This window comes from Bubalus kerabau, chromosome 10, assembly GCF_029407905.1.
Source record: "Bubalus kerabau isolate K-KA32 ecotype Philippines breed swamp buffalo chromosome 10, PCC_UOA_SB_1v2, whole genome shotgun sequence".
Lineage (NCBI taxonomy): Eukaryota > Metazoa > Chordata > Mammalia > Artiodactyla > Bovidae > Bubalus > Bubalus kerabau.
The window spans coordinates 9162769-9177914 of NC_073633.1; the positions used below are offsets into that span (position 1 = coordinate 9162769).

At 37.6% G+C, this 15146-nt stretch overlaps 1 protein-coding gene across 3 annotated transcripts in view; it reads left to right on the forward strand.

The window, feature by feature from the left end:
• AP3S1 (adaptor related protein complex 3 subunit sigma 1) overlaps window positions 1-15146 on the forward strand; it is a 74588-nt gene that overhangs the window by 45626 nt on the left and 13816 nt on the right. For all 3 annotated transcript variants that reach the window (XM_055536546.1, XM_055536545.1, XM_055536547.1), the window contains exon 4: window positions 1742-1813. In XM_055536546.1, the coding sequence (XP_055392521.1) occupies window positions 1742-1813 (72 nt within the window). The remainder of the gene's footprint in view (window positions 1-1741; window positions 1814-15146) is intronic.

Consider the following 15146-nt stretch of genomic DNA (forward strand, 5'->3'; position numbering starts at 1 on the left):
TTCTGTGTATTGTTGCCATCTCTCCTTAATATCTTCTGCTTCTGTTAGGTCCATACCATTTCTGTCCTTTATCGAGCCCATCTTTGCATGAAATGTTCCCTTGGTATCTCTGATTTTCTTTTCTTTTTTATTTTTTTTACTTTACAATATTGTATTGGTTGTGCCATACATCTCTAATTTTGTTGAAGAGATCTCTAGTCTTTCCCATTCTGTTGTTTTCCTCTATTTCTTTGCATTGATTGCTGAGGAAGGCTTTCTTATCTCTTCTTGCTGTTCTTTGCAACTCTGCATTCAAATGCTTATATCTTTCCTTTTCTCCTTTGCTTTTTGCTTCTCTTCTTTTCACAGCTATTTGTAAGGCCTCCCCAGACAGCCATTTGGCTTTTTTGCATTTCTTTTCCATGGGGATGGTCTTGATCCCTGTCTCCTGTACAATGTCACGAACCTCCGTCCATAGTTCATCAGGCACTCTGTCTATCAGATCTAGTCCTTTAAATTTATTTCTCACTTCCACTGTATAGTCACAAGGGATTTGATTTAGGTCATACCTGAATGGTCTAGTGGTTTTCCCTACTTTCTTCAATTTAAGTCTGAATTTGGCAATAAGGAGTTCATGATCTGAGCCACAGTCAGCTCCCGGTCTTGGTTTTGCTGATTTTATAGAGCCTCTCCATCTTTGGCTGCAAAGAATATAATCAATAAGTGGTATTACTCTGGTTTAAATATTGACAACATTTTTTCTAAGTTAATAAGCAAATTCCAAAGTTTTGGCAACCACATAATTTCCTTACTTTTATATCAATGTTTAATAGCAAAATTAGAATTTTCTATTTTTGTTTTAACTTGTAATCATCATATATGTTAAACAAACAGATAAATAGTAGTGACTTTGGCTAGTAGATGTGTTTTGGGCAGTGTTAGGTGCTTATTAGGGGTCAGTCACATAGGCGTGTGATACCTCTGTGACTGAACTACTTAAGCTTCAGAACCTGAGAGAAAAAAATGTGTTCATCGTAAATCACGTTGTCAGCATAAACTGTCTGGTCATGCGGGTACAGTGTGGCCCAGGTTCTCAGGCATGCGGAAACACTCTTATCAGACAGAACCTTCCAAGGGCTCAGAGCTGTGGTCCCAGGAACTAGTCAGAGACTAGTCTGTAAGCAGTCCATTTTGGGGAATGGGTAGGGTTGACCAAGCCAGGCTTACTGGGTTACCCTTTTCCCATACAAGGTCATACAAGGAATTCTAGCCAGAATTTGAGTCCAGGTCAGTCTGATTCCAAAAGCCTGTGCTCTGTCCGTGAGTTTGAATTTTAATAATCTTTTATCCTGCTTTGCTAATTAAAAACTGCTGGCTGTGTTAGATGTGGCTGAGACTTGGACCGTGCCTGTCCAGCTTGACAGACACTTATGACAGGTTTTCTTTTTTCCTCATGTGAAGAAAGGGAGCCTGATTTGAGTATTTGTCTGTAGTTTTGTAAGTAATGGTGCTAACAATTTCTGGTTCTTAATAATTTTCAGTAAAGTTTATTTTGGTTATTACCATATTGAAAATTAGTTTAGAAGAGTAGTCTATAATTATTCCTTTTGTACTTAATACAGTTTTCATTTTAAAAACGAGAAATGTGATAGAGGAGTTAGACATTTTAGTTCTCATTTACAAATTGTCTGCCTTGTAGGTAATAGATTTGAATGAACTTGTATAATTCTCAAAAGCTTTTAACCTTTTTTCTTTTCTTTAGGTATTTGTGGAAACATTAGACAAGTGTTTTGAAAATGTCTGTGAACTGGATTTAATTTTCCATGTAGACAAGGTACAGCTTCTATATTATCAAATTTTCTAAAATTTTTATCTTAGAAAAATGTTAATTTGTATTTGTCAAAGTAAAAATAAATTTAGTGAATGATGCTATTTTTAATCCTTTATTCAGTTCATTAGTTGTGTTTACTATGAGCCAGGCACTGTGTTTAGTGAAGAAGCTTCAGACCCTAACCTAGAGGAATTCACATCTAGAGGATGAGATGGGAATGAAGGAAATTACATTTAAACTGGATTTTTTTTTTTTTTTTAAGAAAAAAAGGTTAAAGGGTTCATAGATATTTCACAAACCGAAAAGGAGGGGATGACTCTACAGGCAGAGATATAAAATACATGCTTTTTGTGAGGGGAGGATTTGATATTGATCAGGAAGCCTAATTTTAAAGTACCTTTACTCCCATGGATTTGGGACTTCATTCTGAACCAATTTAATTTCTTAAAACAAGTGTTTTTTGGCCTTGTTGTTGCTTTGTTTGTTCATTTGGGGAGGGACAAAACAAAATAATTTTCTGCTTTAAGGGTAGTGGATTGGTAGGTGGGAGAGTAAAGACAAGGAAATCAGTTAGAAGTGTACTGCAGTGGTCCAGGAAGAAATGAACTAAGGCAGTAGAGCTGAGATGAAAGAAGGTAAATTGATAGGACTTGATGGTCTATTGAAAGGAGGTGAGAGCGAGGGAGAGTGAGTGAATTCTTAGCCTGAATGACTGAATTCTTTAGTCTTACTGGCTGTTGGGGATAGGGAATTTATAAGAGATTCCACTTCTACTATACATGGATTTTTTTCTCTGTTAAGTTGATAAAATATAACATTGTTTTGAATGGCTCAATCATTGAATAAAATTGTTGGGAAATAATATGAAAATTTTAACAAAAAATTGTGATTTTTAAAAGCTTCATTGAAATGTAATTCACATACATTAAAATTCAGCAGCTTTAAGCATACATTTTACTGAGTTTTGGCAAATGCATTTAGTTATGTACACTACCACAATCAAGACATAACAAAAAAAAATGCATTTTATTATTTGTGAACATCAGAAGAATACATTTACCATTAGCCAGTCCTTTAGGTCACATTTCTCATCTAAGTGATTTAATTTCATATATTGACTCATTTTGCACAAAGAACTTAACCTGGATATTTTTAAGAGAATTCTTTTTAGTTTTCTATTGCTTTTTCCTATTATCTATCTTATGCTATTTGCACTTACAAAGACTCCTGTTGTTTTTAGGCCTTAGGGTTCACAATATTCTAAAGTATGTTTTGGTACATGGTTAAACTGTTTAAAATTCTATTTTTAAAATGATTGCTCAAAGATCATTAGATCAAATGACTGCTCAAATCATTATATGTTACATGTAGCAATTTTTTGAGAAAATGGAGGATTCTATTGTAAAATGTCGCAGTAAGAGTAAAGTTGTTGCATTTGTAATAGAAAAATTTTCCTTAATAGAAAAATTAAACTCTTACATATATATACATTCCATACATGACACATGGTATTTTTATAACTTCTATTTTACATTAATATACATTCATTTTAGAAAAATCAGAAAAAGCAAATAAGAAAATAAATAGAAGCCATCTCAATTTCAGAGATTGTCTAGTATTAAAAGATAAGTTTAGGCACATTGAACATTTTATTTGCATAAAAATGGATTCCAATTGGTCAGCACCTAACCAGAATTGGTTATGAGCACTCCACTGATGCAAGCTAAATGAAAGGTGTTTATAGAGAAGAAGCAGAAGCAAAGCAAGGGAATTATCTGATGAAAGTGAAAAAAATTAAAGTTGCTTGAAAGTGAAAGTGAATGGCTGTTGCGTGAAAGTTGCTCTTTGCGACCCCATGGACTCTATAGTCCATGGAATTCTCCAGGCCAGAATACTGGAGTGGGTAGCCTTTGCCTTCTCCAGTGGGTCTTTCCAACCCAGGGATCAAACCCAGGTCTCCCTCATTGCAGGCAGGTTCTTTACCAACTGAGCTATCAGGGAAGCCCTGGCTGTTGCTTAAGCAGTTACATTATTTGGGAAGGCTGTGTATATTGGTTGTTCTTAGGTTTTGGTTTCTTAACCTTGAGGCATTTCAGGCTTAGGTTTCACTTTGCTCATGCAGACTGTTAATGTATTAGAACCACCCCGGTCTAATCACCTCCTTGTTTAATTGACACTCAGTTCAGTTCAGTTCAGTCACTCAGTCGTGTCCGACTCTTTGTGACCCCATGAATCACAGCACGCCAGGCCTCCCTATCCATCACCAACTCCCAAAGTTCACTCAGGCTCACATCCATCGAGTCAGTGATGCCATCCTGCCATCTCATCCTCTGTCGTCCCCTTCTCCTCCTGCCCCCAGTCCCTCCCAGCATCAGAGTCTTTTCCAATGAGTCAACTCTTCGCATGAGGTGGCCAAAGTACTGGAGTTTCAGCTTTAGCATCATTCCTTCCAAAGAAATCCCAGGGCTGACCTCCTTCAGAATGGACTGGTTGGATCTCCTTGCAGTCCAAGGGATTCTCAAGAGTGTTAGCATTTTAGAGTATGTGTATTCCTAGATTTTTTTGGTACAATTAAGTACAGAAGCAAATATTGTCTTTATAGGATCATATATATAGTGTGAATAGCCTGTTCATATCACACAACCATGTATCACTGTTTTGGAACCTGCCAAAATTAGCTGTGCCTCTTCTTTCTGGCCTCAAATTTTGTTTTAATTTTTCTTCAATGCAATGAGAAAAAGTTTCAGTTTAACAGAAGTTACAGACCAGTCAAGTAGACATTTCTTTTCCCTATTAGTTGTTGTTGGCGTTCAGCTGCTAAGTCGTGTCCAACTCTTTGCAGCCCATGAACTACAGCACTCCAGGCTCCTCTGTCCTCCACTGTCTCCTGAAATTTGCCCAAACTCATGTCTGTTGAATCAGTGATGCCATCCAACCATCTCATCCTCTGCTGCCCCCTTCTCCTTTTGTTTACAGTCTTTCCCAGCATCAGGGTCTTTTTCTGTCCCAATACTTTATATCTAAAACAATGCTAGTCTTTTTTTACCCCTTCTGTGAAAGTAGGCTTGTTTTCAGCTTCCAAGCAGCCCTGGACCTTCTAGCAGTCAGGGATCTCCTAAATATCTTAGCTCATTTCTTCTTAGGGGCAAATTCTGCACAACCCTCTGAGTGCTGTTAGACCACACTTGGGTAAAGGAAAGAAGGAAGTTGTAAAGAATACCCATTCTGTTATCAGTCAAGATGGATTAGTTTATGCTACAGTAACAAATACCAGATTATTTCTAATTTATGCAGTATGTTTATCTTGTCCTACATGCTGTCTCTCTGGGATCCATGGTAACAATATCAGTTTTTATGTTAGAGAGAAATGAGTTTTCATGGGTAAATTTATCTGCTTTTTTGCCAATGTTTTACCACTACAAACTTGGATCACTAACTTTCATACAATAATTTCCATGTGGCCTACCAACCAACCCCTAAGCCTTTGTCTTTTCCTTTATTGTGATTGTTGTTGAGAGGTAACAGTTTCTTTATCAGTCACATAAGCTAATATTTGTAGTCACCCTGAAGAATGGAACAGTACACCCAACCCAAAATTTATTTGGATGTAGAGACTGAAGATACCACATGTACACCAAGAAGATCTGATATGAGAAGGTTTATCAGTCACATAATAAGCATTTAGGGGGAGAACAAGAACAGTGACTATCTTGGGGTTTTATGTGGTTAGCGGGTTGGGACTGGAATGAGGGTTTTCAGATGTAGCTCAGGTCTTGCACAGTTTGAATTTCCTTGCAGTGTAAAGGAAGGAGCACATAGACTTTCTTATCAGTTTGCCCAGATGTGGGCAGGAGAGGAAGGGAGAACAGTGGGGCTTGCAAAAATCGAGTCAGACTCTTTCCTACAGTTCAGTTACATTGCAGTCATAAGATCTAAAACATGAGTAACTTGGTTTATTTCTTACTTACATGGCCATTGTGGGTTTACTGGGAAGGTCTGCTTATTTGCTCAGTTGCGTTACCTGCCCATTTCCTGCACACCCTGGCTCTAATTGAGCAGCCCCAGGTTGTTGCTGCTACTGCAACACACCATCACATCCCAGGACAAAGATGGTACAGCTGAAGATTTATAAAGAGCTTGGTTTGGAACATGTATGACTTTGACATTGACAGCTATAATGTGCTCTATTTCTCCCTGCTTCTTACCCACCCCACCCCCTCAAGAAAAAGATCAGAGTAAGGGAGATCTGATTGGAGGCCTCAGTATCTTTCCTACCCTTCGGGCCAGGAGAATGAAGAATTAAGAGCTGAGGTGGTTTCCTGTAGCCCACTCTCGCTTAAGGAGTTTGATAGCCAGTCCTTAAACCACAGGACATAGGATGAGAGTCTTCTTTTCCTTCCACCAATGAAAGAAATGAACCTTTAAGAGATTTCAGCAACCACGCCTAAGTACCAGTGAGTAAGCAGAGAAAAAAAAATAGAAATACTATGTTATAAAAAAAATAGAAAATTAACATGTGATGCAATATTATTAACAGATTTTGCTCAAATTTCACAAAATCTTACACTGATGTCCATTGCTTGTTTTCTTTTTTTTTTTTTTTTTAAAAAGCCATCTCAACAAGAGAAATGAAAAATAGGCTGAACAATCAGTACATATGCTCCATGAGAAAGCATATGTAACTACTAGAGGAGTTAATGGAATTTCTGGAAAAGGAAAAAAATATCAAAATTAAAATTTTCAGCGGATAAATTTAAACAGACACATCTGAGTAAATAGAAAGGTAGAACCCATTGTCCATATTGTAGCATAAAAAGTCAAGAAAGACTGAAAATGTTATCTGTGGTTAATGTTATATGTTCATGGTTAAAAGTTATATGTGGTTAATATTAACTGCATACTTACAGAACCAATTACTTCCTCAGTGAAGACTTTCTTCAGGTTCATGACATTATCAGGTGAAAGTTTCGATTTATATAGCACTTTGATATGTCAGCTATCCTCCTGAAGAATAATTACACAAAAATTTAATGTATTTTTAGATTTAATGAAGTTCTAATTAATATATTTTGAGAGACAAAAAGATTGAAAATGGAAAGATAGTTTACAGGTCAAGGAAAATGGAACAAGAAATATCCAATATAGAAGAGAGAAAGACTGAGGCATATTCAGCAATTTTAAAAATGTATTAATTATTAGTAGTATGTTATAATATATTAAAAGTATGTTGTATGCTTTCCCTTTCCATTTTGCCTTGAAAATTTTATCAAAATTTTGATGGACTAGCAAAATATACTCTTAATTCCTTTCAAAATCATTTTCAAAGTTATCATACTGTAGACTTTTCTTTCATGATATAATGTTAAAGAAGAGAGAAGTGTATGTGGAGACTGTGCTCTTGAGCAGCAGAACCTGCTCAGTTGCATCAATCTCAATGTTGACCACATGCCTATAGAACCAGGTACTTCCTTAGCAAACAAGCAAGTACTTTCTTCAGCTTAATGACATTACCAAGTGAAAGCTTTGATTTGTATAATACTTTGTCATGTCAGCTAACCTGTTGGAGAATTAATTATACAAAAATTTAATGTATTTTTAGATTTAATAAAGTTCTGATAAGTACATTTTGAGAAGATCTATTTCTGAAGGTAAGCTCTTTTTTTAATGTTGGTGTGACTCCAGTAAAACCCAAAGACATCCATTTTCTTACTTAAAGTTTTTCATTATAGCTTTTCTTTTATTTATAAGTACCTGTGGAGCTAAAGCATGATAAGAAAATACCATATTTCATTGATTCTAAAATGCTGATTTTCTTTCACATTTTTAACATTTTTGAGATCAGTTCAGTTCAGTCACTTAGTTGTGTCTGATTCTTTGCAACCCCATGGACTGCAGCATGCCAGGCTTCCGCTTCCATCACCAACTCCTGGAGCTTGCTCAAATTCATGTCCATTGAGTCGATGATGCCATCCAACCATCTCATCTTGTGTCATCCTCTTCTCCTCCTGCCTTCAGTCTTTCCCAGCATCAGAGTCTTTTCTAATGAGTCAGTTCTTCCCATCAGGTGGCCAAAGTATTGGAGCTTCAGTTTCAGCATCAGTCTTTCCAATGAATATTCAGGACTGATTTCCTTCAGGATTGACTGGTTTGATCTCCTTGCTGTCCAAGGGATGGATGCTCAGGAGTCTTCTCCAGCACCACAGTTCAAAAGCATCAATTCTTCAGCACTCAGCTTTCTTTTAGGTCTAACTCTCACATCCACACATGACTACTGGAAAAACCATGGCTTTGACTAGACAGACTTTTGTCAGTAAAGTAATGTCTCTGCTTTTTAATATGCTGTCTAGGTTGATCATAACTTTTCTTCCAAGGAGCAAGTGTCTTTTAATTTAGATCAGTATACATTTACAATTCTATAGCTTGTCATAATTTAATTAGCAGCATTTTTCCTTTTCGGTGGTTCATAAAGTAATGATGTTTTTAGTATTCAAATGTAAAGTTAGTGGAGGTGATGGGATTCCAGTTGAGCTACTTCAAATCCTAAAAGATGATGCTGTGAAAGTGCTGCACTCAATATGCCAGCAAATCTGGAAAACTCAACAGTGGCCACAGGACTGGAAAAGGTCAGTTTTCGTTCCAATCCCAAAGAAAGGCAATGCCAAAAATGTTCAAACTACTGCACAGTTGCACTCATCTCACACACTAGCAAAGTAATGCTCAAAATTCTCCAAGCCAGGTTCAACAGTACATGAACCATGAACTTCCAGATGTTCAAGCTGGTTTTAGAAAAGGCCGAGGAACCAGAGATCAAATTGCCAACATCCGCTGGATCATCAAAAAAAAAATGAGAGTTCCAGAAAAACATCTGCTTTTGCTTTATTAACTACGCCAAAGCATTTGACTGTGTGGATCACAACAAACTGTGGAAAATTCTTAAAGAGATGGGAATACCAGACCATCTGACCTGTCTCCTGATATCTGTATGCAGGTCAAGAAGCAACAGTTAGAACAGGACATGGAACAACAGACTGATTCCAAATTGGGAAAGGAGTATGTCAACGCTGTATATTGCCACCCTGCTTATTTAACTTTAATGCAGAGTACATCATGTGAAATGCTGGGCTGGATGAAGCACAAGCTAGATATCAAGATTGCCGGGAGAAGTGTCAATAACCTCATATGTGCAGATGACACCACCCTTATGGCAGAAAATGAAGAAGAGCTAAAGAGCCTCTTGATGAAAGTGAAAGAGGAGAGTGAAAATGTTGGCTTAAAGCTCAACATTTAGAAAACTAAAATCATGGCATCCAGCCCTATCAATTCATGGCAAATAGATGGAAAAACAGTGGAAACAGTGTCAGACTTTATTTTTCTGGGCTCAAAAATCACTGCAGATGGTGACTGCAGCCATGAAATAAAAAGATGCTTAAAAAGAAGAAAAGTTATGACCAACCTAGACAGCATATTAAAAAGCAGAGACATTACTTTGCCAACAAAGGTCCATCTAGTCTAGCTATGGTTTTTCCAGCATTCATGTATGGATGTGAGAGTTGGACTCTAAAGGAAGCTGAGCACCGAAGAATTGATGCTTTGAACTATGGTGTTGCAGAAGACTCTTGAGAGTCCCTTGGACTGCAAGGAGATCCAACCAGTCAATCCTAAAGGAAATCAGTCCTGAGTGTTCATTGGAAGGACTGATGCTGAAGCTGAAACTCCAACACTTTGGCCACCTGACGCGAAAAACTGACCCGTTGGAAAAGACCCTGATGCTGGGAAAGATTGAAGGTAGGAGGAGAAGGGGACAACAGAGGATGAGATGGTTGGATGACATCACTGACACGATGGACATGAGTTTGAGTTGGCTCCCGGAGTTGGTGATAGACAGGGAAGCCTAGCGTGCTCCAGTCCATGGGGTCGCAAAGAGTCAGACACAACTGAGTGACTGAACTGAACTGAGCTATGCTCACATTTGAAAAAATACCAAAACGTGAAGTGAGATTTATTTAGACCACTTAGAATTTTAAATACAGGTATTAATAGATGACTTTAGGTACATTGTTTAAATTTGTCTTAGTAAATATATATATTAGCATTTTATTATCAAATTAGTAAGCATATGACCCACGTAAGTACATAGATGGAAATGTTCTAGCATATCTTAAATAATATGTCATTGCATCATAATTGGCTATTCTGTCTTAACTTAAAAAATCTAAACAGTACTATAGTTTTTAGAGTAGAGTTGTAACTCTGCTTTGCTTCCTCTTCACCCCTTTTCAAAACTCCTGCTCCTTTTGCAAGAGGAGAAGAAGAAAATGTTCTTTGCAAAACGCATTTTACAGAATATTTATTGAGTCCTTCACACTTTGCAGGGTTATGTGAAAACTGTTTCCTTACCCCAGTCCTCAAGTAGCTCACACTTGTTTTAGGAGGACGTGTGCCTCTGTCTTTTTCTCACAGGCACTCAGACAGCCATTAACATTGCAGTGTTACGCATATGTTTTATTATTTTAAAATTAAAATAATAATGCTTACCTTCCTTTAGAAACAAGTCAGATAACACTGAAGGCTATATGATTAAACATGAAAACTCTTCTTCCCTCATCCCCTCCGTGCACCAACTCACCCCTACCGTACAGTGCTCCCAGAAGTCCTTCCTCTTAATAGTGTATTTATAAAATAAATACTTTGTATTTATTTTCAAGGATATGCATAGTGCTCTTGGTTCAGTGAATGATTATGTTTTTATTTCACATAATGTTCTATACCTTGCTTTTGTCTTCATCTCTCTTTAGATCCTTACATATCAATATATATGTATCAGCTTCATTCTTAAGTGAAATGTTGTATATGCCATGTTTTACTTGACTACCCCTGTAGTAAGATATTAGTGTAGTCAAATTAAAAGACGTTTGGTGCCAAGGACCTCATTTCTAGCATAAATTACAACAAAGTAGCTTTTATGTTTTGAAAACTAGTGACAGTCCATAGAAAGGACTCTATGTAATTTAACCTCCTTCCATTTCTTTGGTTTTAGATGCTTGTTTCTACTTGACTTGTAACTGTTAAAAAGTGAAATGTGTTGATTTAATCTTCATTTACTCTCCAATGATTATATAGGCTTTACTCAACCAAGATGCTGCTGTCTGTAGCACTATATATAAATATCTAATAAATGTGGTTTATTGATGGGGTAAACTGTTACATATAAAAAGAATGCCATGTTTTTTAAATTTTAAGATAATTGAGATAAATGATTTTGAAGAAGAAAAAGTGTTGTCATATTGTCATCTAATCCTTATTAGATGCACTTATTAGAGGCCAACAGTGAACATTATGCTGCTGCTGCTGCTGCTAAGTCGCTTCAGTCGTGTCCGACTCTGTGCGACCCCATAGATGGCAGCCCACCAGGCTCCCCTGTCTCTGGGATTCTCCAGGCAAGAACACTGGAGTGGATTGCCATTTCCTTCTCCAATGCATGAAAGCAAAAGGTGAAAGTGAAGTTGCTCAGTCATGTCTGACTTAGTGACCCCATGGACTGCAGCATACCAGACTCCTCCATCCATGGGATTTTCCAGGCAAGAGTACTGGAGTGGGGTGCCATTGCCTTCTCCGAGTGGATATTATAATGCTGTATAAATAATAATAAAATAATACAGAGCCCACTTAAACTTATATGTTACAGTAGTTTTAAGCAGAAATCTCATGTTCTTCAGTTCAGTTCCGTTCAGTCGGTCAGTCGTGTCTGACTCTTTGTGACCCCATGAATCGCAGCACACCAGGCCTCCCTGTCCATCACCAACTCCCGGAGTTTACCCAAACTCATGTGCATCAAGTCGGTGATGACATCTAGCCATCTCATCCTCTGTCGTGTCCTTCTCCTCCTGCCCCCAATCCCTCCCAGCATCAGAGTCTTTTCCAATGAGTCAACTCTTCACATGAGGTGGCCAAAGTATTGGAGTTTCAGCCTCAGCATCAGTCCTTCCAATGAACACCCAGGACTGCTGTCCTTCAGAATGGACTGGTTGGGTCTCCTTGCAGTCCAAGGGACTCGCAAGAGTCTTCTCCAACACCACAGTTCAAAAGCATCAATTCTTCAGCGCTCAGCCTTCTTCACAGTCCAACTCTCACATCCATACATGACCACAGGAAAAACCATATCCTTGACTAGATGGACCTTTGTTGGCAAAGTAATGTCTCTGCTTTTCAGTATGCTATCTAGGTTGGTCATAACTTTCCTTCCAAGGAGTAAGTGTCTTTTAATTTCATGGCTGCAGTCACCATCTGCAGTGATTTTGGAGCCCCAAAAAATAAAGTCTGACTTTAGCACTGAATAAAATTTCAGTGAATGAAGTGAATAAAATTTCAGTGAATGAAGTTTCCACTGCTTCCCCATCTATTTCCCATGAAGTGATGGGACCAGATGCCATGATCTTAGTTTTCTGAATGTTGAGCTTTAAGCCAACTTTTTCACTCTCCTCTTTCACTTTCATCAAGAGCCTCTTCACTTTTTGCCATAAGGGTGGTGTCATCTGCATATCTGAGGTTATTGATATTTCTCCTGGCAGTCTTGATTCCAGCTTGTGCTTCTTCCAGCCCAGCGTTTCTCATGATGTCATGTTCTTCATTGTTTAACAGTGTAAAAGGTGGCATGCTTGTCTTCTCTTATCACTCACAAATATTCAGCACCTTTGAGTTACCTCTTAAATTACTTAAATACATACGTGGCTGTTGCCTTTAATATTGTTCCTCTGAACTCTTTGGAAGCTTTTTTTTTCTCTAGCAATATATGCTTGTGTTAAAAGTTTTCAAGACGAATGAACAAAATCTATAGAAGAAAGTAAGTCTTTCTTCCTCAGTCCTCCAGTGCCATTGCTTAGGTAACTACTATCTATTAAAAAATATTTGTAACACGTTGTACACCTATTTGAATGGCTAAAGTCCAGAACATCAATAACATCAAATTCTGGTAAAGATGTGGAGCAACAGGAATTCTCATTCATTTCTGGTGGGAATACAAAATGGTAGTCACTGTGGAAGACAGTTTGGCAGTTTCTTTTCAAAAAAGTAAACATACTGTTATCATACAATCCAGCAACTGTGCTCCTTGGTGTTTGCCCAAAAGAGTTGAAAACTTGCGTCCATACAATAGCATGCACATGGATGATTATAGCAGCTCTTTTTGCAGTTGCCAAAACTTGAAAGTAACCGAGATGTCTTTCAGTGGTAAATGGAAAAACAAGCTGTGTTATATGCAATCAGTGGAATTTTATTCAGTGCTAAAAACAAATTATCAAACTATGAAAAGACATTGATGAGCCTTAAAATACATATTGCTAAGTATAGGAAACCAATCAGAGAAGGCTATGTACTGTATGATTCCAACGGTATGGCATTCTGAAAAAGGCAAAGCTATGCAAATACTGAAAAGATTAGTGGTTGTCAGAGTTGGGGAAGGAGGGGAATGGATGAATACATAGGCCATAGAGGGTATTTTGGGTACTCTCTGGGACACAACAGTGATGGCTGTTTATCATAGAATGTAGAACAGCAGAAGAGAGCTCTGAGAGTGACTGTGACTTTGGGTGATCTTGTCTCAGTGTAGGTTCATTGGCTTTAACAGATTCGCCACTCTCAGCAGGCAGTGTCTGTCAGAGGCCAGGGCTGTATGTGTGGAATAGCCTCTGTAGCTTCCTCTTAATTTTGTTTTGAACCTAAAACAGCTCTTAAAAGATAAAGTCTTATTTTAAAAATTATTTATGTGCCTTTTCAGAATTTTTCTGGGCATATCCAAGTGTGTGGATGTATGTGATTTTTTTAGTGTACCTCAGTGGGACTATATCATAGATACTGTTCTGACCCACTCATTTGTTCATTTAATAACTTAACTATATTTCTGAAGAATCTGTATATTTCTCTCATTATAAGGTGTGTGATAATTAATATGGTAGATTCACCATTTTAATTTTATATTTTTGTTTGCTCTTACCAACAGTTTCATTGATCGTTTTTATACATGTATCTGGCTCCAGTAACTTTTATTACTTTATTAAGTGACAGGCTCGTTTTTTCTTGCTTGTAACTTTCAATTCAATTTTTATTTTCTTGTGGAACTATGAGAATAGTGTGTACAATGTAATCTCATTTGTGTACATTAGATGTGCACACACATATAACAAGTATGTGCGTCAGTCTTCTGGGAGGATATATAAGATACAAGTACTGTGATTATCTTTGAATAGAGGGACCTAATAACAGAAGCAGAGGGTGGCAGAGACTGTTTTTATATATGTTTCTGTGTTTCTTATATGGTGAATTTTTAAAAAAGTAAAAATGAAATTTAAAAGTTATGGTCTATGTCCAGAGGAAGCTGTATGGTTGGGTAGATAGGGCATTTTTTTCTTTAAAGCAAAAATACATCGTTAATGTGGTATTTGCCACTTTTTAAACACTTAAAAAAATTCATAAAAGAGAATGAAAACTTATTGAACTTTTAGGTGAACATCAAAGCAGTTTAGTAGATGAGTTGTATTATAAGCATATTGTTACCCTTTTATTTCCTTAAAAATCTGTTTTTAGTAAGATTTATAAAACAAAATACTGAAATATGTCATCCATGTAAGTTAGGGCTAAGCTGAAGGCAGAGCTTATCCTCTTTCTCTTACTAAGTCTGCCAAAATTCTTCTCAATTCTTGGAACATGAATTTTTCTGTCACTGGACATGTTCACCTTCTAAATTTCCCCTCCTCATGTGCCATACCTTACTTTGGACACCTGGCATGCTCAGTCCATGGGGTTGCAAAGAGTTGGACATGACTTAGCAGCCTAACAACAGCAACCTGGATAGTATTGGAGTAGCCTCCCAGTTTGGAGAAGGCGATGGCACCCCAGACGGAGGAGCCTGGTGGGCTGCAGTCCAGGGGGTCGCTAAGAGTCGGACACGACTGAGCGACTTCACTTTCCCTTTTCACTTTCATGCATCGGAGAAGGAAATGGCAACCCACTCCAGTGTTCTTGCCTGGAGAATCCCAGGGACGGCAGAGCCTGGTGGGCCACCATCTATGGGGTCGCACAGACTGGGACACGACTGAAGTGACTTAGCAGCAGCAGCAGCCTCCCAGTTGATAGTTCTCTTTACCAAACTGTTCATCTCCTTGGATTTCTATATAACTTATGATACCCCCTCACTGAGAATACCGTCTTTATGCATTTATTATCTTTGTAATGACTGAGATTATGTTTAGGAATTTAGCTCGTATTTTCTGTCTTTTTCAGGATCTAAATTTGCTTCATAAGGATTTTTTAACTTTGAGGACAAATTTGCATACATTCTTAG